The 24,307-nt window shown below is 37.4% G+C and overlaps 6 protein-coding genes across 7 annotated transcripts in view; 4 read left to right on the top strand and 2 right to left on the bottom strand.

Annotated features, from left to right (window-relative positions):
* Positions 1–1,534, bottom strand: part of LOC111791030 (uncharacterized) — a 2,541-nt gene extending 1,007 nt beyond the window's left edge. The window contains exons 1-2 of the mRNA XM_023672206.2: positions 674–1,534; positions 133–301 (exon numbers count right to left, since the gene is read on the bottom strand). Coding sequence (XP_023527974.2) covers positions 133–301; positions 674–1,447 — 943 coding nt within the window. The 5' untranslated portion in view covers positions 1,448–1,534. The remainder of the gene's footprint in view (positions 1–132; positions 302–673) is intronic.
* A 245-nt stretch (positions 1,535–1,779) lies between these two features.
* On the bottom strand, positions 1,780–4,229 carry LOC111791031 (uncharacterized). The gene is made up of 3 exons (XM_023672207.2): positions 3,399–4,229; positions 3,074–3,245; positions 1,780–2,283 (listed from the first exon to the last, which is right to left on the bottom strand). Exons 1-3 carry the CDS (start codon positions 4,179–4,181, stop codon positions 1,841–1,843), a joined length of 1,398 nt encoding a protein of 465 aa, XP_023527975.2. The 5' UTR covers positions 4,182–4,229; the 3' UTR covers positions 1,780–1,840.
* A 2,067-nt stretch (positions 4,230–6,296) lies between these two features.
* LOC111789891 (kinesin-like protein KIN-5C) lies at positions 6,297–12,380 on the top strand. 2 transcript variants are annotated; one of them, XM_087122786.1, is made up of 23 exons: positions 6,298–6,552; positions 6,682–6,811; positions 7,016–7,174; positions 7,261–7,610; positions 7,707–7,845; positions 7,930–8,027; positions 8,126–8,282; positions 8,488–8,557; positions 8,660–8,736; positions 8,950–9,003; positions 9,079–9,159; positions 9,233–9,344; positions 9,423–9,509; positions 9,597–9,772; positions 9,886–10,047; positions 10,191–10,298; positions 10,448–10,606; positions 10,684–10,767; positions 10,855–11,060; positions 11,142–11,243; positions 11,338–11,447; positions 11,610–11,761; positions 11,870–12,380. In XM_087122786.1, exons 1-23 carry the CDS (start codon positions 6,494–6,496, stop codon positions 12,071–12,073), a joined length of 3,036 nt encoding a protein of 1,011 aa, XP_086978912.1. In that variant the 5' UTR covers positions 6,298–6,493; the 3' UTR covers positions 12,074–12,380. The 2 variants fall into 2 exon arrangements, with proteins under 2 accessions (XP_086978911.1, XP_086978912.1); XM_087122785.1 differs by having other exon boundaries at positions 6,297–6,552; positions 8,950–9,159.
* Positions 12,381–13,478: 1,098 nt separating this feature from the next.
* On the top strand, positions 13,479–16,125 carry LOC147793046 (beta-fructofuranosidase, insoluble isoenzyme 1-like). Its single transcript, XM_087122567.1, has 6 exons — positions 13,479–13,752; positions 13,877–14,742; positions 14,819–14,977; positions 15,331–15,572; positions 15,654–15,744; positions 15,816–16,125. The coding sequence occupies exons 1-6, from the start codon at positions 13,557–13,559 to the stop codon at positions 15,993–15,995; spliced, it is 1,734 nt and encodes a 577-aa protein (XP_086978693.1). The 5' UTR covers positions 13,479–13,556; the 3' UTR covers positions 15,996–16,125.
* Positions 16,126–17,811: 1,686 nt separating this feature from the next.
* Positions 17,812–20,207, top strand: LOC111790028 (beta-fructofuranosidase, insoluble isoenzyme 1-like). Its single transcript, XM_023670791.2, has 6 exons — positions 17,812–18,039; positions 18,152–19,017; positions 19,099–19,257; positions 19,467–19,705; positions 19,787–19,877; positions 19,949–20,207. Exons 1-6 carry the CDS (start codon positions 17,844–17,846, stop codon positions 20,126–20,128), a joined length of 1,731 nt encoding a protein of 576 aa, XP_023526559.2. The 5' UTR covers positions 17,812–17,843; the 3' UTR covers positions 20,129–20,207.
* A 1,146-nt stretch (positions 20,208–21,353) lies between these two features.
* On the top strand, positions 21,354–23,961 carry LOC111790027 (beta-fructofuranosidase, insoluble isoenzyme 1-like). The gene is made up of 6 exons (XM_023670790.2): positions 21,354–21,589; positions 21,760–22,625; positions 22,718–22,876; positions 23,187–23,425; positions 23,503–23,593; positions 23,665–23,961. The coding sequence occupies exons 1-6, from the start codon at positions 21,394–21,396 to the stop codon at positions 23,842–23,844; spliced, it is 1,731 nt and encodes a 576-aa protein (XP_023526558.2). The 5' UTR covers positions 21,354–21,393; the 3' UTR covers positions 23,845–23,961.
* The last annotated feature ends 346 nt before the right edge of the window (positions 23,962–24,307 follow it).

A 24,307-nucleotide genomic window follows, 5' to 3' on the forward strand; every position in this document is an offset into this window, starting at 1 on the left:
AGGTTTCTTTTGGCATGTTTAAATTTAGGGCATGACTCTGATACTAGATTAAAAATTACAGATCTCCACAACAGATAATTTGAACGACAATCGATATAGAGTTGAAGTGAGTGAGATACTGTGAGAATTTACCTAAATGGTGGGTCGTGAGGGGAGGATCAAGTAGGGAACGACAATCGATGAGTGTAACCACAGCATATTTCTCGGTCTGATGAGGAGGAAGGTCTTTAGAACAACGAGTAGCTATCAATCCAGCAGCTTCAAGAGCTCCACACAGCTTAATGCCTCTCGATTTGCAGCCCTTCAAACATTCATATCACAACACCCAAGATTCAATATTCACATAGCCAACCGACGGTGAAAGCGTGGACACCTCACACTACCAAGATTGACTCGCTACACCATACCGTACCTTAATAAAACCCATTCCTCTTTAAATTAATAATGATTAGAGACAATACCCTATACATATTATATACTCCGAATAACTATATCAATTAAAAGAACGAAAAATGGGGAAATACTAAAAATTAAATTATTGAGTATAAAATTGTAAATTAATTATCTTTTAGACTAAAATGAAATCTGATTGGCTTTTGAGATAGAAAGTGGGTCCCATTAAACATTTTCCCGAGAAAATGAAGGAAAGTTGCAGAGAAAAAAAATGACTTACAGCGAGAAGTTTCTGGGTCTCATCGGAGTTCAATTTCAACCTAATCATCTGAGAAAATCTCTCAGAACTCGCGTCTTTGAATTCCAAATTCGCTAATCGGAAAGAATTCAACGAGTAACCTAGCATGTCCAATCCACGCGCCCACAGAGGCTTATGCGCTTTACCGCTAGGGATTAGATCCTCAATCCTCGATCCAATCTCACCATTATCCCCAATTTCAAATCCTCCGCCCTCGATTTTTCCTCCCGCCGCCGTAAGCACGAGCAGCTCTCGCAACAGAGACGCCGCTGCAACCCGATCGCACGCCGCTGTGTGGAGGGTGAGAAACACCGCCCATTGGCCGTCGCTGAGGGCGTAGACGGTGGCGAACATCACATCGGTATCGGAGTAGGATGGATGGCTCGGATTGAGCCACGTAGCGCGGTTGATTTCGTGCTCGAGGATCTTGTGAAAATCGGAGATGGAAGGATCGTCGGCGTCGGGATGTGAGGCGATGGCACGTGCGGCAGCGGCGAGATCGAGGATCTGGAGATGGATCGACGGAGAAGGGGGAATAAGTAAGGAGAAATCTCGTCGGGAAGGATCGTGGTGGATTTTGGAGCGGAGGATTGGGTGGAGGTTTTGGAGATTGTGGAGGGAGGCTTGGAGATGGGAAATATCGGGAGGTTTTGACAGGAGAAGGCCGAGGACGGTGGTGCCGGTGCCACCGGGAACGGCGCGGCACCAGCTGTACTCGGTGCCGCCGACGGGACGGAACCTGATCTCATCGGACATTTTGGAGGCGATGACGGTGGGAGTACAGAGAGGGTACTGCAGCCGTAGGAAATCTGATCCTTTCAAAAGAAGATAATAGGAAGAAGACGATGGTCCAAGGGGAGAAGAAACGATTTGGAACGCTAAAACGACGTCGGATTGGCGATTTTTTAAGATTCCACAATAATTTATACACGCGTAAAACGTGAGGCCCACAAACTTTCAATTTTCTAAATTTATTCTATTTTTATCTTATATTTTTCAAATGAAATTAATAATTAAAATAGAATGAGTTTGGTAATTTAACTCATTAAATTACTTAATTTCACTATAATAAGTTTAGAAATACGCACTAAAAAAAAATTAAAATAGTATTATAATTTATTTTCTTTCGCAATTAAAGCAAACCATCCTTCATCCTTTAACGAGAAGAGCCTTCATGTTATCAACCAGAGCTTCCATTTGCTCCCGGGAGTGCAACGGAGCTGGATAAACACACGCGCAGTCGAGCCGCCCGTCTCTAATCGTGTCGAACACGGCGATGGATGGGCCAACGCCGTGGGTAGAGGCACAGCCTAAGTAGTCCTTGACGCCGATCTCCGCCTGCATTGCACCTGAATTGTCCACCACCGTATCTTCAAACACCGTCATTAGCGATGTCCTCATTGCTCCTGATTCTGTGAGGCTTGGGTTCTCAACGGCACGACATAGCAGAAAGTTTAGGTCCGACATGTCGGTGAAGTGCTTGTTTGAATTCTTGGAAGCCTCCAATGTCGTCGAGATTTTCTTTGCTAGCTCCCACAGCTCTTCTCCTCCTCTTATAGTGTAAGAGTTCAAGATGGCAGCATGGTAAAATCCTGAAGATTCCAAGGGCGTTACAGTCTTTTTGTAATTTTATTTTAATATTCAAACTCAAATTTTCCGTCCAATTGGCATAATTAATCTTTAACTTATACAAAATAACCCTAAACTAGTTTTTTTTTTTTTTAAACTATATTGTTTCATTCTTTAATTCTTCTAAAAAATAAAATAAAATAAAAACGTTAACTAAAAAATATCCAATAAATATTAAAAAAAAAAAAAATACAGCATGGTCATTCGAATTTTGATTTAAAATTTAAGTAAAAAAATATATAGACATTTAATTTTTTTTTTTTTCATTTTCTTAAAAAGAAAAAATAAAAAAGATAAAAAAAAAACAAGAAAGGAAAGTCTTGTTAAATAGACATTTAATTTAGCATCTTTTCGATATCTATTCTAAAAACAGAAATTTAAAAACAAAAAAATTAATAAAAACATAATTATATTATCAAAAAACGTGTTAGATACCATATTAAAAAAAAATAAATTATAATATAAATAACTGTTTAAAATATGTTCGATATATTATATTTTTAAAATATTAATTTGAAAATAAAAGAAAAAGGAAAGGGTTATTAAATAGACATTTTAATTTCTAAACATCGATTCAGAAACAGAAATGGCATATGTAATTAATATCCATAGCTACCAAAAAAGAGAGAGTTCGAAAATGGAAAGGATTGCGACATCAAACCATTCACTTCAAAGCATCCAAATTCACGAAAGTGGAAAGAAATGGTTGAAATTAAATGGGGTTTGTTTAATGACACGAAAAACGATGCGTACCGAAATGGTGGGATCTCAGCGGAGGCTCCAGAAACCGCCGGCAATCAATCAGCGTTATAATTCCGTACTTCCGTTGATGCCGGTCCAACCCATGGCTGCCGGAGCTATGCGTCGCCACCAGCCCCGCCGCCACCATTACCGAACTCAATTTTATCCCCCTCGACTTGCATTCCTGCCATCGAGCTTGGATTTAGACAGCCTATATAATTAAATTATTGAGAATTTTAAACTTATTTTAATTGCATTCAATAATTTGGTTACTTAATTTGAGTAAAATAAATTATATGTAATAATGATAATTAATAATGCTAATCGTAGTACTTACAGAGAGAATCTTGTGGGTTTCAGTCCGGTTCATCTGGAGCCGCGCCACCTGCGATCGTCTCGCGGACTTTACGTCTTTGAATTTCAGATTCGTTAATCTCAAAGAGTTAACGGAGTAGCTGATTACATTCAGTCCTCGGGACAACATTGATTTCTTCCCCAACTTTCTAGGAACAAGATCCTCCATGCCCAGCTCCATTTCCCCTGTTTTATCTACGCCGCCGCCGTTCATCAAAAGGAGCAGCTCCTCCAGTAACGACACCGCTGTTGTCCGGTCACACGCTGCCACGTGGAGCCGGAACACGACGATCCATTTACCTGAGCCAACCTCGTACAAGCTAACAAACAACATGTCGGCTGCGGAAGTCGCCGCCGTGTCGGAGTAGTGTAGGGTCTGCCAAGGGGAGTTCTGGTTGAGTTCGTGTTCGAGGATAATCTGGAGAGGGGAAATGGAAATGTCGTGAGGGGTTTTGTGGTAGTTGAGGACATTTTGGTCATTTAGGATTTTAGAAGTTTCTGGAAGTTCGTACGTCTTGATTTGAACGAAAGGAGTCGGTGAAGTGAGGAAGGAGAAAGTGGAAGAAATGGGATTGAAGTGGAGTTTGGATTTGAGGATAGGATGGGAATTTTGGAGTTCCTGAAGGGCATTTTGGAGAAGTTGGAGATTTGGGACGTCGGAGGAGGATAGAGCTATCACCGCCGTGCCGGTTCCGCCCGGGACGGCGCGGCACCAGGCGGTTTCAGTGCAGGCAGCAACTCGCCGGCGGCTAATGGAACCTTCCATTTCAAATGAAAAAACAAGCAGTACACGGCGGCCGGAGAATTTGAGATGAAAAGTTAATGGGAAATCTGACAGGTTTACTTGTTTGGAAGAAGCAGCAGCTTTGGTATTTATAGAAAGGTTATGAAAGCTTTTCTTGTGTGAGTATTAATGGCGGTCCATTGTTGTAGTTGTTGTACCGGTAACAGAGACGACGGTCATATGTCCTTCACTAGTCAAATTTTTTTGTTCTATTAATTGTCTAAATATTTTTTATTTATTTATTGTAAATTATATTTAACCAAATGTTATTATAATTTTAATGCATTTTAGAGAAGATATAATGAGTAAAGAAAAGTAAATATTAATTAATGTCAAATAATGCATGTTATATAATACTAGATTGGGCTATATAAAGCTAGATTAGGCTTAGTTGCAATAACTCGATTGTTAGGCAACATTAATTGGACATAGAAGAATAGATAGGAGACTTTACAATCAAATTCAAACATTTCGTTTAATAAAAATTTTATTAACTCGTAAGATTAATCCTAAATTTTAAAATTGGTCGGAATTAATTTTATATTTAATAAGTCTTTCAGTTTTCAATTTGATTAGAAATTAACGACTGGTTGGATACAAGTGATTTATTATACATAAATCCGAAAGTCTAGGTCGAATTTATAATTTAACATAACGGTCAAAAATTTAAAATTATGGACAAGCTATTTGTAATAGCCAAAGTTTACCGTATTGTCTTATTGAGTTTTTTCTATGAAGAGAGTCGAGCATATTTCGACCAGTGCGACGATCAATTAACTAGCTCTTATACTATTAGGAACAACTCAAATCCACTGCTAGTAGATATTGTCATATTTGAGATTCTTTAAAGATTTTAAATTAGGTCCACCAGCGAGAGGTTTGTTCTCGTTTCCCAACGATGTGGAATCTCACAATGTTGTGCGAGGTACGCGTTTTAAAAATTTGAGAGATAATCCAAATGTAAATGTCACCCTCTTTGCTAATTAATATAGATCTGTTTTTAAGAATTAGGTATTTTTGCAACCTATGTACATAGGGGCTTTAAGTCTAGATTAAGAAGCACGTGTCTCTAAATAACAAACTGCACGTGTGTAATTAAGAATCTCATGCACGTGACATTAATTGTCTGCAAATCATTCTATTTGTTGATATAATCTCACACCTAATTAAAACTTCAATAACTCATTTGTTTCCTTTCCCACTAAAAATTACTCAACATTATCTTCAAACTTTTTTCTTTTTAAATATAATTAATATTATACATACATACATATATGTAATTTGTAATTTATATACTAATTTATTATTAAATTGACGTAATAATACTATAATTCCACGATTTAATTGTAACATTTCTTTATAATTCAACAATGATTTGTCGTTTAATACTAAAATACTTAATTATATATTTTTTTGTAAGGTAAGGAGTAGGTGATACGCACGAGTAGGGTTGATTTTTTTTATTGGTTAGATTGGTTATCCATATGACTCGGATATCGTTCACAACCCAATCTATCTCTCTCTCTATATATTTTTTATTTTTTTAATTATTTAAGAAAATCATATTTATCACACTACATTATATTAATAATTAAAATATCATATGTTAATAAGTCATAATACATCACTGACATTTGTTACAAACGCAAAATATTCTTAATTTTTATAATTATCTTAATCTTCGACATTTATATGTTTTAATTGTAATGTTTGTTGTGAGTTAAATTTTTTTATTTTATGTTTAATAGATCATCAAAAGTTTTAATGAAATAAAAAATAAATTAAATATAAAAGTTTATTTTGTATTTATTAGATAAATTATCTATTAGTTTTTTAAAATCATTATATTAATTTAAAAGAAAAAAGAGTTCGGGCGGAAGCCGGCAATATTGAGCCAAGCCCATTATCTCACTTATTGGGTCATGTTCAGAACATTGGGCTTCCAAGCCTTTAAATTCGAATAAAGCTTCGGGGTAAAATAGACATTTAAATTCGAATAAAGCTACTTAAATCGGACGTGATCTGGACCGTCGGATCACATTCCCCAACGTCTATCCGTCGATGTATTAGACGGTAGACACATAGCAAGCGGCTCCAAAATTCAAATCCTTCTCTTCAATCCCGCCTGTTCTTATTTTGGAGCGTCACAGAGAGAGGCAGAAAGAAAAGACGCCATTACAGCGGGAGAGAGACAACTGAGTAAGAATCAGAGCAGATCTGGTTTTTGCAAGTGAAGAAGTCCACTGGATTTGTTCATTTTTCTTGATTCTTTCTTCCTCGCCGCCGATTGAACGATGTCCGGTCGTCACGAGAAGGAGAAGGGCGTCAATGTTCAGGTCCTTCTTCGTTGCAGGTATCCGAAGTGATTCTAGTTTCGATTTTTTTTTTTTTTTGGATTTTGCTCATGTTCTCTGATGGTTTAGTTGGATGGCTTTTGAGAATATCATGTTGATCTTGTTGGCTCCCCCTTTCTTGTTTGCAGGCCTTTTAGCGAAGAAGAGTTGCGAAGTAATGCACCGCAGGTTGTTACTTGTAATGATTATTCTAGGGAGGTGACTGTGTCTCAGAATATTGCTGGAAAGCATTTTGACAGAGTTTTCACTTTCGATAAGGTACTAATTTCCAAATTATTCATACTTTGCTCTGATTATTTCTATTCTTTAATCCACCAGGAATGAAGCTCAACAGTTGGATGTATGACGATATTTTTGAACATCTCGTGACCTGTTCTGTTTAGAGGAGCATTTCTTTGATTTAGCTTGTTGGCAGTACACATCTTAATTCAATTTATGGTTCTTGTTTGTTGGTTGCCTCAGGTTTTTGGTCCTTCAGCTAAGCAGAAAGACCTTTACGACCAAGCAGTAGTTCCGATAGTTAATGAAGTTTTGGAAGGCTTTAATTGTACAATTTTTGCTTATGGACAAACTGGTACAGGGAAAACGTACACAATGGAAGGGGAATGCAAGAGATCAAAGGTATTTTGGTCAGCTACCTGATAGTGGTGCTTTTGGTGCTCATTTTGGTTGATTTAATTTGTTAATTTGATTTCGTTATCTACCAGAGTGGTCCAAATGGAGAGTTGCCTCCAGAAGCAGGAGTTATACCCAGAACCGTGGAGCAGATTTTTGACACTCTAGAGGGCCAGAATGCTGAGTATAGCGTGAAGGTGACCTTCTTGGAGCTCTACAATGAGGAGATTACGGATTTACTTGCTCCAGAGGAGATTACGAAAATTGCTTTGGAGGAGAAGCAGAAAAAGCAATTGCCCTTAATGGAGGACGGCAAAGGGGGTGTTCTTGTGAGAGGTCTCGAAGAGGAAATTGTTACTAGTGCCAGTGAAATTTTTAACTTACTCGAAAGAGGGTCAGCCAAACGTCGCACGGCAGAGACTTTGTTAAATAAGCAATCAAGGTAACATAAAGGGGTGCTTAGGGTTTAACTTTATGTTTTTCCATTTCCAAAGATCCGTTAATAGCTTTAAAATGATAATGTTCTTTGGTATTTCAGTCGGTCACATTCTCTCTTTTCCATAACAATACACATTAAGGAAGCAACACCAGAAGGTGAAGAACTGATCAAATGTGGGAAGCTAAATTTGGTTGATCTAGCCGGATCAGAAAACATATCTCGTTCTGGTGCCCGAGAGGTAGCAGAAGTTTCTATCATTTTCTTTGTTGTTAACTGAAGATGGCATCCACTGTGCTCTCAATTCGTAGTTATGACAATACAGGGTCGTGCAAGGGAAGCTGGGGAGATCAACAAAAGTTTATTGACATTGGGGCGAGTGATCAATGCTCTAGTGGAACATCTTGGGCACATCCCATATAGGTTAGCTGCTTAGTACTTGTGTTTTGACAAGCTCTAATGATGCGTCGTTTCTCTTTCGGTTCCATATTATAGTAATTGCCTACTTGAATGAACTTCAGGGATAGCAAGCTTACACGGTTACTCCGCGATTCACTTGGGGGAAGAACCAAAACTTGCATCATTGCTACAGTCTCTCCAGCCGTTCACTGTCTGGAAGAAACTCTTAGTACGCTAGATTATGCACACAGGGCCAAAAATATTAAGAATAAGCCAGAGGTTCGTTCTTCATTTCACTGAGCATCTATCGTGTATTTTTGGTTTTTTAATTTCTAGTGTTTGTGATCATTATTGTGCGAAGGATTGTTGCAACTTTTTAGCTTTGAGCAATTTGCGTTATTTGGAGTTTTAGAGTTTAGATTGATTCATGTTTTTGCAAGTTTTAAACTTACGCTTATGCTTCTTTTTTATACCATTATATTAGGTCAATCAAAAAATGATGAAATCTACTCTAATCAAGGATCTCTATGGTGAAATAGACCGTTTGAAGGCAGGTGAGATGGTTTGATTTGCTTCTGTATTTAGTCAAGTGCTTGGATTTTATATTACCCTTGAACTGGTAACGGAGTGAGTGAAACACTCTCATTATTCATCAGAGGTTTATGCCGCTCGTGAAAAGAATGGTGTCTATATCCCAAAAGAACGATACCAACAAGAGGAGAGTGAAAGAAAGGTATATTGTTTATTGCAACTTAAATATATATATATATTTTTTTTGGTGTTCGGAACTCGGGCTCTTCTTCTTCTTCTTCTTCTTCTTCTGTTTGGAGTAATGGATTCCTGTTTGGTGTAATCGATTTTCTCAGCATTTTTGAAATCTTACATTTTTGGGATATCATGAAAATTTTCAGATGTCTTCTTAACCAGTATCTTTTCTTTCTCTTAGGCAATGGCAGATCAAATTGAGCAAATGGGAATAACAATTGAAACTTATCAGAAGGTGATCATTTTAGTTGAGATTAATATTTTCTTCGTCGTTCTTGCCTTTGTTACTAATGGCCAATGTTTCAAACAGCAACTAGAGGAATTACAGGATAAGTATAATATTCAAGCAGTACAGTGTTCTGATTTGAGCAAGAAACTTGATTCTACAGAGGTGAGATTTACTACTAGCTGTGAAATTTGATGTTAGTTCTTCAAGGGTCTTAATATTCACCTGCTCAATACAGAAAACTCTGTGTCAAACGCAAAAGTTGCTTGCAAGCACCGAGGAAGAGTTGAAGAAATGTCATTATTTCCTGAAGGAAAGGGATTTTGTTATTTCTGAACAGAGGAAAGCAGGTGCTTTTAATTTTTTTTTCCTTCTTCCATTTTGATACTTTTTCCAGCATAAAGCTTAAATTAGAATATGCAAAACAGAGAACGCTCTGGCTCATCAAGCATGTGTTCTACGATCGGATCTGGAGAAAGCTCTTCAGGATAATGCTTCATTATTTATGAAAATTGGTAAGTTAGTGATGCGGTTTACAGCTTGTGCTATCTTTACTACTAGTTGAAATTGGCTAATTTATTTTGCAATATTATAAATTATAGGTAGAGAAGATAAACTGAATACAGAGAATCGAGCAGTTGTGGATAATTATCAGATAGAGCTAACGCAGCAAATCGGTTCCGTTTGCAATATGGTCTCAACGTCTTTGTCTCGACAGAATGAACATCTTCAATGTGTTGAAAAGATATGCCATTCCTTTTTGGACAAACATGAAAAGGTATTATAAGGAAGTGTGAGGCCTTTATATTATGATTTACTAATGTAATAAACGGTTTTTTTGGTTGAAGTTATCATCTTGACATTTTTTTTTTATTGTTGTGTTGTCTGTAGGCAATAGTGGACATGAAGAGAAGATTATCATCCTCAAGAACATTATATATCTCTCATATCGAGGCATTGCAGAATGTTGTTCGTTTGCACAAAGCCAGCTCAAATGCCACTTTAGAAGATTTTTCCTCTTTGGCATCTTCTTGTGCGAACTCCATTGAAGAAGTACGTAGAAAGACATTATTTCTTCATTGTCAGTTATTTTCGTTTGTGATCGGTATATTGTACTGTACTTTCTAGTTATCCTTTTTATATCAAAAGTTACAATGAAGTGACTTGCATTAAAGTTGATATCTCTTGCAATTTAGTTTCTGACGACAGAAGCTCGTGAAGCTTCTACGATACTCGACAATCTTCAGTGCACTCTTTCAACTCAATCTAAAGAATTGTCTATATTTGCAAGGGAATTGCGACAGGTTCGTCCTTCTCTTAATTGTTGCTTGGCCATTCATTCTTTTGCTTTGTTCTAGTTAAGTTTTTATTAACTTAATTTTTTTTTTATTGACAATGTTGTTAAAATTTTCCTACGTTTTTTTTTTTTTTTTGTGAATTTCAAACCCAACAGAGATTCCATGTTACTATTGATCAAACGAAGGGTATTTCTGAATATATTGAAGAATTCCTCTCTAAGCTGACTGAAGAATCAAAGAGATTGGGAAATCATGCAGCAGAGGCTGAAGAGATCCAGATAAAAAGCATTGCAGAATTTCAAAAAGTTTATGAGGTGGGGCATACGGTTGACTTACTGAACAGGTATAGATAGAGGTAGAATATAATTTGACCTTTTATTTTTCTTTACAGGAGCAATCAAGATCTGATACGGAGAAGCTCATAGCCGATATGACCAATTTGGTATCGGGTCACATCCGTCGTCAAAAGGAACTGGTAAGTTAGTCATGTGCAGGAGGAGGCTTACTAATGAGAAATTATGCAGTTGGGAAATAGATTTTCACTTAATGGATCATGCAACAGGTGGATGCAAGGCTAATTGGTCTTCAAGAGACTGCCAGTGCAAACAAGACGTTTTTGGATGGATATATTTCCTCCATGGAAGGTATGGCTACAGATGCAAAGCGCAAATGGCAGGTGTTTTCAACGGAAACTGAGAATGAGACAAGAGATAGTGCTGACTTCTCTGCTGCTAAACATTGTCGGATGGAGGCGCTTCTGCAGCAATGGCAAGTTTTAGTCTTGGTATATGACTATGGCTAATACTTGTCCTGTTCTAATTTGATTTCCCCCACTTTCATCTGCTGCAGTGTGAGTACGACTGAATCAGCTCTCAAGCAGTGGAACAAAACACAAGAGTCTTTGAATGAGATGGGTAGCAAGCATGTTTCAGATGTGCTCTCAGCTGTGAGGTTAGTCAACGGCTAATTTCTTGACCTGGATTTTCATTCTTTTAAAGATTTTGTTTACCATCATTGATATAATGGTTCGTTTTCCTTTAAACAGAGGCGCTTGTGATAGCAATGAGCAACATGATGCCGAGATTACTTCTGAGCGTTCTGCAGCTGAACAAGACATGATGACGAACATTGAAGACACTCTTCAACAAGTTGGCAGTGAGTCAATTCTGTACTCAGTCAGTTTTTTTGAAATCGATATGCATTTGAGTTCATGTATTGCGATATCGAAAGCTATAAACTATATGTTAAATGTTTTCTCTAATGATAATTGCTATATTTCTTGTAACAATAATGCCATGCTTGTTTATAATATTGTAGGCATTTCTAAACAAGAACGCGGCTCTATCTCTGGTATATTAGATGCTGTCAAAACTCATACAGAAACAATTGAGGCTTTCCGGAATGATCACTCTTGCCAAGCTTCTGCCATTGAAGAAAAGGCGAAAGAAACATTTCGGCAGCAATATATGGTAAGTTATTGCTACACATTGAAAAGTATATGGTTGATTTTATATGTGCTGTTTTCCTTTTAGTGCATGGAATGTGTCTCTACAACAATACCTTCTTTGAATGTTTAGGACTATGAGCCAACTGGTAGCACACCAACAAGATGCGAACCAGATGTTCCGAGCAAAAATACGATCGAGTCGCTTCGTGCGATGCCAATGGAAGCCCTTGTTGAGGAATTCCGGGATAACAATTCCGGTGAATTATTGAGTAATGGCAAGGAATTGAAACCATCACTTGTAATGCGAGCGCCGCTTTTGGAGCTTAATAACTGATTGGGAGAAGGTACTCTAACACAAGTAGTTTTATGTGTATTTCAATTATTGTAAACTGTTGTTAGTAGTAGAAAATTTAGAAGGCAGAATGGTGCAGAAAGAGATGTAGAGCCAAAAAGTTCAGAGGCTAAGAATGAAATAATCTCGTCTTGAGATTTACCAGGCAATTGGGTTGCCCTTGGAATGGATGTGTAAATTAAGCAAAAATCTCTTCATTTGTCAGACATACAATCAGACATACAAGATTTGTTGTGTAGTGAAGGAAAGATTCTGAATTGAAAAAGATTAGTGTCGGGTGTTCATGCTTTTTACTGTTCACTACTGTCCTTTTTGTTGTGTTGTTTTGAATTATGGAGTAAAAGAGAGCATTTTATGTACTTATAATTAAATATTGATATTCTTATCAACCTAATGAACAGATCAGGTGGAAGGTATTGAAAAGTATGATCTTAAAAAAAAATTATTGATGAACAAAAATTGATCCATTTCATATATATATATATATATATATATATATATATATATATATATATATATATAATTTTTATTATTTAATGAAAATAGGATTAAGAATCTATTTTTTTTAATAAAAAATTGAATTTCCAATAAAAAAAATTTATGGTTTCATTTTATGATTATTTAATAGAGCTAGTTTATGTTACTATTATTATGTTTTTACAAAAAAAAAAAAAAATATATATATTTATTTTTTAATAAAAGTTAGGTAAGGCTCTGAATATTTAGAGCTTAGAATAAAATAAGGTTGACTCTTAGACTCAAAAGGGCTCCTTCTCAATACTCCTAGACTCAAAGGTCTCCTTCTCAATTGTTATTCCGGACTTCCAAGTAATATTGTTTCACTATAATTAAAAATTTAGATATAGTTCACGAACAAATATTTGCACCGTAATTATGATTAAGGTTATACGTATCGTTATAATTATTAATATATAATTTGTATTAATAATCTCGATTAAAAATTAAAAATTTAAATTTCACAGGATTAGTATTTATTTTGAAAGGTTTTAATATCTTTGTAAGTGACTTCCAAAATCTTTTCACATAAACGGAACCATAACTAAATCCCTCCCAACTTTTCATTTATTCCTAAATAAAAAAATATAATTAATTAAAAATAAATATAAAAAATTCAAATAAAATTGAATTTCACAATACATAGAAATAAATAAATACAAATCTTAATTAAATAAAAAACTTATAAATTTTGCTACTTATAGTAAATAGTTTTAACTAAAATATCCTATTTTTTAGGATAAATTTAAACAAATATCTTATCCTTCTCTATATTTCTTTTCTATAAATAGTCACCAAACTCTCATTTCTTCTCCACTTCAAACTCCACTGCTCCTCTTTCTTCACTCCCAAATTCTCTCATTTCTTCTTCACTCCCAAAATCTCTCATTTCTTCTTCACTTAAACTCTACTACCAAACCTGCCTCCTTCTTCGCTCTGAAATTCCACAATGAATTTCTTCACTCTCCTCCGTCTTCTTCTCGTATTCTCCTCTTGTTCTCTGTTCGTCGACAATGGCTTCGTCGTCGTCCAAGCACTCCATAAAGTCTACCCCGAATTACAGTCCCTCGAAAACAACTACACCGAAATCAAGCAACTCCATCGAACTGGTTTCCACTTTCAACCTCACAGTCATTGGATGAACGGTTTGTAATTTCTACATTTTCATTTTCTCCTTTCCTCGGTTGTTACCATTTTATAACCATTTTTTTGCCTTTTCAAATGATACTATATATCTATTTTTCTTCTTTATCTGTTTTTATAATGCAGACCCGAATGGCCCAATGTATTTCAAGGGAATCTACCATCTCTTCTATCAGTACAACCCCGAAGGCGCGGTTTGGGGGAATATTGTCTGGGCTCACTCAGTTTCCAGAGACCTTATCAATTGGAAGTCACTCAAACCCGCGCTTTCCCCTTCGAAGCCCTTTGATATCAATGGTTGCTGGTCCGGCTCCGCCACCGTCCTCCCCGGCTTCAAGCCCGTCATTTTATACACCGGAATTGACTCCCAGAATCGCCAGGTACAAAACTACGCCATTCCAGCAAACCTCTCTGACCCGCTTCTAACCGAGTGGGTCAAACCGGATAATAACCCGATTGTTGAACCGGGTACGGAGGTCAATGCCAGCGCCTTTCGGGACCCGTCGACGGCGTGGTTGAGCTTCAATGGTCAGTGGAAGACCATCATTGGCAGCAGGAGCAAGCAGACGGGAATGGCGTATTTGTATAGAAGTAAGGATTTTTTGAATTGGACTAAGGCGGAACAGCCTTTACATTCTGTCCCGAATACGGGAATGTGGGAGTGCCCTGATTTCTACCCAGTCGCCCACTTTGGGAGATTCGGATTGGACGCGTCGGTGACCGGGAATTGGGTTAAACATGTGTTGAAGGTGAGCTTGGATATGACTAGATATGAGTATTATACGGTGGGGAAGTATTATCCGATGGCAGACAAGTATGTTCCTGACAATACCTCGGCGGATGGGTGGAGTGGGCTGAGATATGACTATGGCAATTTTTATGCTTCCAAGTCGTTCTATGATCCGATGAGGAGGAGGAGGGTTTTGTGGGGTTGGGCTAATGAATCTGATAGTGTGCAGGATGATGTTTCTAAGGGATGGGCTGGAATTCAGGTCCGTTTGTTATCGACTTTGCTCTGTTTTGTTTTGTTTTGTATTTGGGCCGACTTTTTCTTTCCTCCTTTTGCAGGCGGTTCCTAGGACGGTGTGGTTGGATCCCAATGGGAAGCAGCTCTTACAATGGCCGGTTATGGAGCTCAATAGGCTGAGATGGAAGAGGGTTATGATGATACATCAGAAGCTGGTTAAGGGACAAAATGTGGAGATCAAAGGAATTACTCCGGCTCAGGTCGGTATGTTTAATTTATAACCGACCCTGCTCTTAACCCATTAACGAAAAAGAAAGATAAGGTCCTTCTACTCCTACAAAGACCCACACCCAACTTCCATTGCTTTGGGTTTGCTATACGGATTATGATTTTCCTACCATGTCCTCCATTTTGGTCGGTTGTGGGCGACGAGAGATTCGAACCCTTGACACTACCTCCAGAGTGAAAAAGTCCCCCTTTTGGTTGGTTGTGGGCGATGAGAGATTCGAACCCCTAACATCGTGGTTCGTAGCCACATGTTCTAATCCTCTCTCCTACATTAAAGGAACAAGTTGGGTGTCATTTGATCGATTGTTTCTTGTGTTTTGTACAGGCCGATGTTGAAGTTATCTTTAGCTTTTCGAGTTTGGATAAAGCGGAGGCATTTGATCCAAGTTGGGTGGACGCACAAGCCGTGTGCAGTCAGCTAGGATCAACGGCCCAAGGTGGTGTCGGACCCTTTGGGCTTCTCACTCTGGCTTCAGAAAATCTCGAGGAGTTCACTCCTGTGTTCTTCAGAATCTTCAAGGCCGAGCCCAACAAACACGTGGTTCTTATGTGCTCTGATGCAAGAAGGTAACTTCAATTCCCTTATCAAATGGACCTTATAATTATTTTTTCCATGTTCACTACGTTCTTATTTCTCTTTTGGTGTAGCTCTTCTTTGAAGGATGGACTATACAAGCCAACATTTGCAGGCTTTGTCGACATTGATTTGTCGAGTAAAAAGCTCCCGTTACGAAGCTTGGTACGTTAACGTCATAGTCCAATGCGTTCTCGCACCGTATCCATAAATCTGAACTGTGTATTATTGTGCAGATTGATCACTCGGTGATAGAGAGCTTCGGAGGAGGAGGGAAAACATGCATAACTTCGAGGGTATACCCAACAAAGGCAGTGTTTGAGGATGCTCATTTGCATGTGTTCAACAATGGAACAGAGCCTATCACGGTGGAGTATCTAGGCGCTTGGAGTATGAGAAGTGCTTGTGTGAACTAACTCTAAGTTAGAACAACTTTCTAAGAGCTTAGAACGTTAGAACTAACTCTTATTTTTTTGTTTAATTAAGGTTGTAATGGCAGATTAGCCTCACCTCTTTTGTCTTCATGTTTCTTAATAAAGAGTTAGATCTTTAGACCTATCCCCTTCGTTGATCTTTATTAGTTATTTTCTTTTAACTTACCATGACATAACGATCATCGTGATATTGATAGAATGTTTTTGAAGGATATGAATGTTCAATCTAAAATCCTAGAGTTATAAATTATAATTAAATGTTTGAAAATAACTTTTAGGATAAAGATTTTACATTTTATTCATGAAATGGGTTGATATTAGTCCGGATATAATAAAATAATTCTGTTAGATCTAACTTTGTGTCATAATTGAGAAATTCAATGGCTCGAATCTTTAGTATTCTCTTCTTACTATGAAATTGAAATATTTAGGCAGAATACGGTTACTCTTCTTACTATGAAATTGAAACTAAACTAGAACGAGAAAGAAGATACTCTTTTTACTATGAAATTGAAAGAAATGGAGGAAATGAAGGGGATAAAACAGAAACGAGAAAGAAGATAATTATTTCAGACAAAACAGGAGAAGGGGACAAAACAGGAACGAGAAAGAAAAAACAAGAACGGATGAAACAGAAGAGATCCCATCCCATTGAAAGGACATCCCATTGAAAGGAAAAAACAAAGGATGATGAAACTTCTTACCTCCGAATGGAAAAACGCTCTCCAATCTTTGAGATAAAGATTTTAGAAAGGAATAAAAAACTTTATAGTTAAATTTATTATTTAATAGAGTTTGTTTATGTTAAAAAATTTGTCAAAGGGAGCTTATTATTTTATTGTAATTAAAGTATGTATTATAATTATTAATATACTCCTAAATGGCTAAGATATCAATAATCCTAAATTTCACATTATTAAACTTAGGGAATTATATATATATATATATATTCATCAATATTCATGGATCATAGGTAGTCTTTTTCGAGTATTTTATTGTTATGATATTTTTAATTTATCTATGTATTGATCAAATAAATAGTAGTTATATCTATCCATATATATGGTCTCAGACTATCAATAATACTTTTTCTTTAGAATTAAGCTAGTTAATCCATCCACTTGTATTATGTCAATATTAATCGCTCCTAATTATGGTTCTTATTTATAGTGACAATTATATGTCTCAAGATCAATTTGAAATATAACTAAATTTTTTCTTTAGAATTAAGCTAGTTAATCCATCCACTTGTATTATGTCAATATTAATCGCTCCTAATTATGGTTCTTATTTATAGTGACAATTATATGTCTCAAGATCAATTTGAAATATAACTAAATTTTTTCTTTAGAATTAAGCTAGTTAATCCATCCACTTGTATTATGTCAATATTAATCGCTCCTAATTATGGTTCTTATTTATAGTGACAATTATATGTCTCAAGATCAATTTGAAATATAACTAAATTTTAAATAGACTAACACATAATTAAATCGCTTCCAACCAAATAAAAAACATAATTCATTTCAAATAAATATAAAAAAAAAAACATAATTCATTTAAAATAAATATAAAAAAAATAAAAAAAATTGAATTTGAAAGAAAAATTAAATATTAATACAAATCTTAATTAAAAAAAAAAAACTTATAAATTTTGCTATTTATAGTAAATAGTTTAACCAATTTATTCTATCTTTTACACTAAATTTAAACAAATAATTTAAACTCTCTATATTTCTCTCTCTATAAATAGCCATCAAACTCTCATTCTTCTTCACTTCAAACTCCACTGCACAGCCGCCTCCTCCTCTGCTCTATTCAAATTCCACAATGAATTTCTTCACTCTCCTATCCCTTCTTCTCGGATTCTTCTCTTGTTCTCTGTTCGTCAACCATGGCCTCGTCGCCGTCCAAGCTCTCCATAAAGTCTACCCTGAATTACAGTCTCTCGAAAACAACGATACCGAGATCAAGCAGCTCCATCGAACCGGTTTCCACTTTCAACCTCATCGTCACTGGATGAACGGTTCGTAATTTCTACATTTTTATTCCCTCTTTCAATTCTAACCGTTTGATCGTATCTATTTTTGTATTATTATTAATTCTGATTTTCTTTTCTCTTATCAAACTAAATGCAGACCCAAATGGTCCAATGTATTTCAAGGGAATCTACCATCTCTTCTATCAGTACAACCCCGAAGGCGCGGTTTGGGGGAATATTGTCTGGGCTCACTCAGTTTCCAGAGACCTTATCAATTGGAAGTCACTCAAACCCGCGCTTTCCCCTTCGAAGCCCTTTGATATCAATGGCTGCTGGTCCGGCTCCGCCACCGTCCTCCCCGGCTTCAAGCCCGTCATTTTATACACCGGAATTGACTCCCAGAATCGCCAGGTACAAAACTACGCCATTCCAGCAAACCTCTCCGACCCGCTTCTAACCGAGTGGGTCAAACCGGATAACAACCCGATTGTTGAACCGGGTACGGAGGTCAATGCCAGCGCCTTTCGGGACCCGTCGACGGCGTGGTTGAGCTTCAATGGTCAATGGAAGACCATCATTGGCAGCAGGAGCGAGCAGACGGGAATGGCATATTTGTATAGAAGTAAGGATTTTTTGAATTGGACTAAGGCGGAACAACCATTACATTCTGTCCCGAATACAGGAATGTGGGAGTGCCCTGATTTCTACCCAGTCGCCCATTTTGGGAGATTTGGATTGGACGCGTCGGTGACTGGGAATTGGGTTAAACATGTGTTGAAGGTGAGCTTGGATTTGACTAGATATGAGTATTATACAGTGGGGAAGTATTATCCGATGGCAGACAAGTATGTTCCGGACAATACCTCGGCGGATGGGTGGAGTGGGCTGAGATATGACTATGGCAATTTTTATGCTTCCAAGTCGTTCTATGATCCGATGAGGAGGAGGAGGGTTTTGTGGGGTTGGGCTAATGAATCTGATAGTGTGCAGGATGATGTTTCTAAGGGATGGGCTGGAATTCAGGTCCGTTTGTTATCGACTTTGCTCTGTTTTGTTTTGTTTTGTTTTGTATTTGGGCCGACTTTTTCTTTCCTCCTTTTGCAGGCGGTTCCTAGGACGGTGTGGTTGGATCCCAACGGGAAGCAGCTCTTACAATGGCCGGTTATGGAGCTCAATAAGTTGAGATGGAAGAGGGTTATGATGATACATCAGAAACTAGTTAAGGGACAGAATGTTGAGATCAAAGGGATTACTGCGGCTCAGGTCAGTTTGTTTAATTCACAACTGAACCCGCCCATGGCCCATTAACAAAAGGATAAGGCCATTTCCGACAAAAGACCCACACCAAAGTTCCATAGCTTTGGGTCGATCATGATTTTCTTACCCCATAGTGATAAATTCATTTTTCTTTTTGGCCTGTTGTGGGCGCATTTGAACCCCATATGATCGATTGTTTTTTGTGTTTTGTACAGGCGGATGTTGAAGTGATCTTTAGCTTTTCGAGTTTGGATAAAGCGGAGGCATTTGATCCAAGTTGGGTGGATGCACAAGCCGTGTGCAATCAGCTGGGATCGACGGCCCAAGGTGGTGTTGGACCCTTTGGGCTTCTGACTCTTGCTTCAGAAAACCTCGAGGAGTTCACTCCTGTGTTCTTCAGGATCTTCAAGGCCGAGACAAATCACGTGGTTCTTATGTGCTCTGATGCAAGAAGGTAGCTTCAATTCCCTTATCAAATGGACCTTATATTTATTTTTTCAATGTTTACTAAGCTCTTGTTTCTCTTTTGGTGTAGCTCTTCTTTGAAGGATGGACTATACAAGCCAACATTTGCAGGCTTTGTCGACATTGATTTGTCGAGTAAAAAGCTCCCGTTACGAAGCTTGGTATGTTAACGTCATAGTCCAATGCGTTCTCGCACCGCATTCACAAATCTGAACTGTGTATTATTGTGCAGATTGATCACTCTGTGATAGAGAGCTTCGGAGGAGGAGGAAAAACTTGCATAACTTCGAGGGTATACCCAACAAAGGCAGTGTTTGAGGATGCTCATTTGCATGTGTTTAACAATGGAACAGAGCCTATCACGGTGGAGTATCTAGGCGCTTGGAGTATGAGAAGTGCTTGTGTGAACTAACTCTTTAAGTTAGAACACAACTTTCTAAGAGCTTAGAACGTTAGAACTAACTCTTATTTTTTATTTAATTAAGGTTGTAATGGCATTTTTTATTTAATTAAGGTTGTAATGGCAGATTAGCCTCCTCTCTTTTGATTTCATGTTTTTTTTTAATAAAGAGTTAGATCTTTATTGACCTATCCCTCTTCGTTGATCTTTATTAGTTATTTTCCCTCCTCTCTTTTGATTTCATGTTTTTTTTTTAATAAAGAGTTAGATCTTTATTGACCTATCCCTCTTCGTTGATCTTTATTAGTTATTTTCTTTTAACTCACCGTAACATAACCAAAACCATATTGAAGGATAGGAATGTTTAATCTTAACAAATATGATTCAGGTTTCATCTTCCTAATTTTCAAATTGAGTTATAAATTATAATTGAAAGTTTGAAAATAGACATAAAAAATTGACTATTTACTTGTGTCTACTATTCACTCCGGTCACTCATTCTATTGAATTACTGAGAAACTGAAGAGAGGGGACTAAACATGAACTAAGAAACTGAGATAGAGTAGATGGGGGACTAAACAGGAACAAGAGAGATTCTTCTCTTTTTTCGAAAGAAAATGAGGATCCAAACAAAATCGATAAAATGAAAGAGATTCGAGTGAATATATGATACCACTTTATTTATAAAAGGACACGCTACATTTATATGTGGCATATTTATTTTTTTTTCGAAAAAATTACATTTATAAAATATGAGCTAAAATGGATAAAATAGACATTTTTTAATATTTAAAAAATATATAAATTAAAGAATAGTTATTTATCAATAATCCTAAATTTCATCATTAAACTTAGCATTTAATTTGAAAAATCCTTTCAAATAGACGGAACCATAACTAAATTGCTTCCAACACAAACTTATGTATTAATTATTTTCATTTGTATCTAAATAAAAAAAACATAATTCATTTAAATTAAATATAAAAAAATTCAAATAAATTTGAATTTCACATATTTGTGGTAAAAATAAAAAATAAAAATACAAATCTGAATTAAAAAACTATTTATAGTAAATAGTTTTACATAGATTACGTTAACCAATTTATCCTATTTTTTAAGGATAAATTTAAACAAATATCCTTCTCTATATTTCTCCCTCTATAAAAAGCCATCAAACTCTCCTTCTTCTTCACTTCAAACTCCACTGCCAGAGCCGCCTCCTCCTCCTCCTCCTCCTCCTCCTCCTCCTCCTCCTCCTCCTCCCTCCAAATTCCACAATGAATTTCTTCACTCTCCTCTCTCTTCTTCTCGGATTATTCTTTTGTTCTCTGTTCGTCGACAATGGCCTTGTCACCGTACAAGCTCTCCATAAAGTCTACCCTGAATTACAGTCTCTCGAAGATAACGGCACCGAGATCAAGCAGCTCTATCGAACCGGTTTCCACTTTCAACCTCGCCGTTACTGGATGAACAGTTCGTAATTTCTACATTTTTATTCCCTCCTTTCCATAAGTTGTTACCATTTTACCGAACAGATCAAAAGTCCTAACTGTCTGCATCATATCTAATCTATTTTTCATCTTCTGTTTTTATTTTTCTAAGGATACATGTGCACACCTTATTTTTTATATTTTATAATGCAGACCCGAGTGGCCCAATGTATTTCAAGGGAATCTACCATCTCTTCTATCAATACAACCCCGAAGGCGCTCTATGGAGGGACATAGAATGGGCTCACTCAGTTTCCAGAGATCTTATCAATTGGAAGTCACTCAAATCCGCGATTTTCCCTTCAGAGCCCTTTGATATCAATGGCTGCTGGTCCGGCTCTGCCACCGTCCTCCCTGGCTTCAAGCCCGTCATTTTATACACTGGAATTGACTCCCAGAATCGCCAGGTACAAAACTACGCCATTCCAGCAAACCTCGCTGACCCGCTTCTAACTGAGTGGGTCAAACCGCATAATAACCCGATTGTTGAACCGGGTACGGAGGTCAATGCCAGCGCCTTTCGGGACCCGTCGACGGCGTGGTTGAGCTTCAATGGTCAGTGGAAGACCATCATTGGCAGCAGGAGCGAGCAGACGGGAATGGCGTATTTGTATAGAAGTAAGGATTTTTTGAATTGGACTAAGGCAGAACAGCCTTTACATTCTGTTCCAAATACGGGAATGTGGGAGTGCCCTGATTTCTACCCAGTCGCCCGCTTTGGGAGATTTGGATTGGACGCGTCGGTGTCCGGGAATTGGGTTAAACATGTGTTGAAGGTGAGCTTGGATATGACTAGATATGAGTATTATACGGTGGGGAAGTATTATCCGATGACGGACAAGTATGTTCCGGACAATACCTCGGCGGATGGGTGGAATGGGCTGAGATATGATTATGGCAATTTCTATGCTTCCAAGTCGTTCTACGATCCCATGAGGAAGAGGAGGGTTTTGTGGGGTTGGGCTAATGAATCTGATAGTGTGCAGGATGATGTTTCTAAGGGATGGGCTGGAATTCAGGTATGTTTTTTTTTTTTTTTTTTTTTTATTGAATTTGCTCTGTTTTGTTATGTTTTGTATTTGGGCCGACCTTTTCTTTCCTCCTTTTGCAGGCGATTCCTAGGACGGTGTGGTTGGATCCCAATGGAAAGCAGCTCTTACAATGGCCAGTTATGGAGCTCAATAGGTTGAGATGGAAGAGGGTTATGATGATACATCAGAAACTGGTGAAGGGACAGAATGTTGAGATTAAAGGAATTACTGCCGCTCAGGTCAGTCTGTTAGTATGTTAATTTATAACACATTAACAAAAAGATAAGGCCTTTCTATTCCGATAAAGACCCACACCCAACTTTCATTACTTTGGGTTTGCTATCCCGATTATAATTTTCCTACCTCTAGAGTGAAAAGGCCCCCTTTTTTATCGGTTGTGAGCGATGAGGGATTCGAACCTTTGACAACGTGGTTTGTAGTCATGTGTTCTAATCCTTTGAGCTATAGACCCCACCCTGTCTTCTGCTATATCTGTTTCTAAGGGTATCTAAAAAATGGAATCTTTCCTCTCTCTTGTGCTTTGTACAGGCTGATGTTGAAGTTATCTTTAGCTTTTCGAGTTTGGATAAAGCGGAGGCATTTGATCCAAGTTGGGTGGATGCACAAGCTGTGTGCAGTCAACTGGGATCGACGGCCCAAGGTGGTGTCGGACCCTTTGGGCTTCTGACTCTGGCTTCAGAAAACCTCGAGGAGTTCACTCCAGTGTTCTTCAGGATCTTCAAGGCCGAGACTAATCATGTAGTTCTTATGTGCTCTGATGCAAGAAGGTAGCTTCAATCCCCTTCTCAAATGGACCTTATAATGTTCTTTTTCATTGTTACAAAGCTCTTTCTTTTTGGTGTAGCTCTTCTTTGAAGGATGGACTATACAAGCCGACATTTGCAGGCTTCGTCGACATTGATTTGTCTAGTAAAAAGCTCCCGTTACGAAGCTTGGTATGTTAACGTCATAGTCCAATGCATTCTTGCACCGTATCCGCAAATCTAAAGTATGTATTATTGTGCAGATTGATCACTCGGTGATAGAGAGCTTTGGAGGAGGAGGAAAAACTTGCATAACTTCGAGGGTATACCCAACGAAGGCAGTGTTTGAGAATGCTCATTTACATGTGTTCAACAATGGAACAGAGCCCATCACTGTGGATTATCTAAGCGCTTGGAGTATGAGAAGTGCTTGTGTGAACTAAACGCTTTAGTTCTTAGAATGTTAGAACTAACTCTTATTTTTTGGTTTAATTAAATTTGTAATGGCAGATTAGCCTCCTCCGGATGTCTATGAATAAAGAGTTAGGTTTTCAAGACTTTATTTATCCCTCGATATAAATGTTTAATTTAAAATTCTATTAATCTTTTTTCCTTATAATTTTCATTCGGATATATAAAATTTTAATATAACTAAATAAAAATTATTTTATAATATATATACATATAGAGAGAGAGAGAGAGAGGGGTATGGGGGTAAATTCATAATTTGAACAGATTTAGAAGATGGGGCGAATCAAAATTATTTTTCTTCCGCCCCCATTTTGAAAGCCCTAACTATAAAAGGAAACTATCATCTACCAGGTGTAGCGCTAGTGGATCTAGGGTTGAAGCCAAGTCTCTGAAGCTCTAACTTTGCTGAGTTCCGTCCTTTACACGCACCATGGT

The sequence above is a fragment of the Cucurbita pepo genome, chromosome 3 (genome assembly GCF_057944985.1).
Source record: "Cucurbita pepo subsp. pepo isolate OVF chromosome 3, ASM5794498v1, whole genome shotgun sequence".
Lineage (NCBI taxonomy): Eukaryota > Viridiplantae > Streptophyta > Magnoliopsida > Cucurbitales > Cucurbitaceae > Cucurbita > Cucurbita pepo.

Excerpts from the sequence above, each read along its gene's own strand:
- LOC147793046 (XM_087122567.1), top strand. The coding sequence starts at position 13,557 with ATGAATTTCTTCACTCTCCTCCGTCTTCTTCTCGTATTCTCCTCTTGT. Across the intron at positions 13,753-13,876 it reads TCACAGTCATTGGATGAACG|ACCCGAATGGCCCAATGTAT; the intron begins GTTTGTAATTTC and ends TTTATAATGCAG. Across the intron at positions 14,978-15,330 it reads AAGGAATTACTCCGGCTCAG|GCCGATGTTGAAGTTATCTT; the intron begins GTCGGTATGTTT and ends TGTTTTGTACAG.
- LOC111789891 (XM_087122785.1), top strand. The coding sequence starts at position 6,494 with ATGTCCGGTCGTCACGAGAAGGAGAAGGGCGTCAATGTTCAGGTCCTT. Across the intron at positions 10,048-10,190 it reads GTGCGAACTCCATTGAAGAA|TTTCTGACGACAGAAGCTCG; the intron begins GTACGTAGAAAG and ends CTTGCAATTTAG. Across the intron at positions 10,299-10,447 it reads TTGCAAGGGAATTGCGACAG|AGATTCCATGTTACTATTGA; the intron begins GTTCGTCCTTCT and ends CAAACCCAACAG.
- LOC111791031 (XM_023672207.2), bottom strand. The coding sequence starts at position 4,181 with ATGGAAGGTTCCATTAGCCGCCGGCGAGTTGCTGCCTGCACTGAAACC. Across the intron at positions 3,246-3,398 it reads AAACCCACAAGATTCTCTCT|GAATGCAAGTCGAGGGGGAT; the intron begins GTAAGTACTACG and ends GCTCGATGGCAG. Across the intron at positions 2,284-3,073 it reads GCTGAGATCCCACCATTTCG|GATTTTACCATGCTGCCATC; the intron begins GTACGCATCGTT and ends TGGAATCTTCAG.
- LOC111790027 (XM_023670790.2), top strand. The coding sequence starts at position 21,394 with ATGAATTTCTTCACTCTCCTCTCTCTTCTTCTCGGATTATTCTTTTGT. Across the intron at positions 21,590-21,759 it reads TCGCCGTTACTGGATGAACA|ACCCGAGTGGCCCAATGTAT; the intron begins GTTCGTAATTTC and ends TTTATAATGCAG. Across the intron at positions 22,877-23,186 it reads AAGGAATTACTGCCGCTCAG|GCTGATGTTGAAGTTATCTT; the intron begins GTCAGTCTGTTA and ends TGCTTTGTACAG.
- LOC111790028 (XM_023670791.2), top strand. The coding sequence starts at position 17,844 with ATGAATTTCTTCACTCTCCTATCCCTTCTTCTCGGATTCTTCTCTTGT. Across the intron at positions 19,018-19,098 it reads AGGGATGGGCTGGAATTCAG|GCGGTTCCTAGGACGGTGTG; the intron begins GTCCGTTTGTTA and ends CTCCTTTTGCAG. Across the intron at positions 19,878-19,948 it reads AGCTCCCGTTACGAAGCTTG|ATTGATCACTCTGTGATAGA; the intron begins GTATGTTAACGT and ends ATTATTGTGCAG.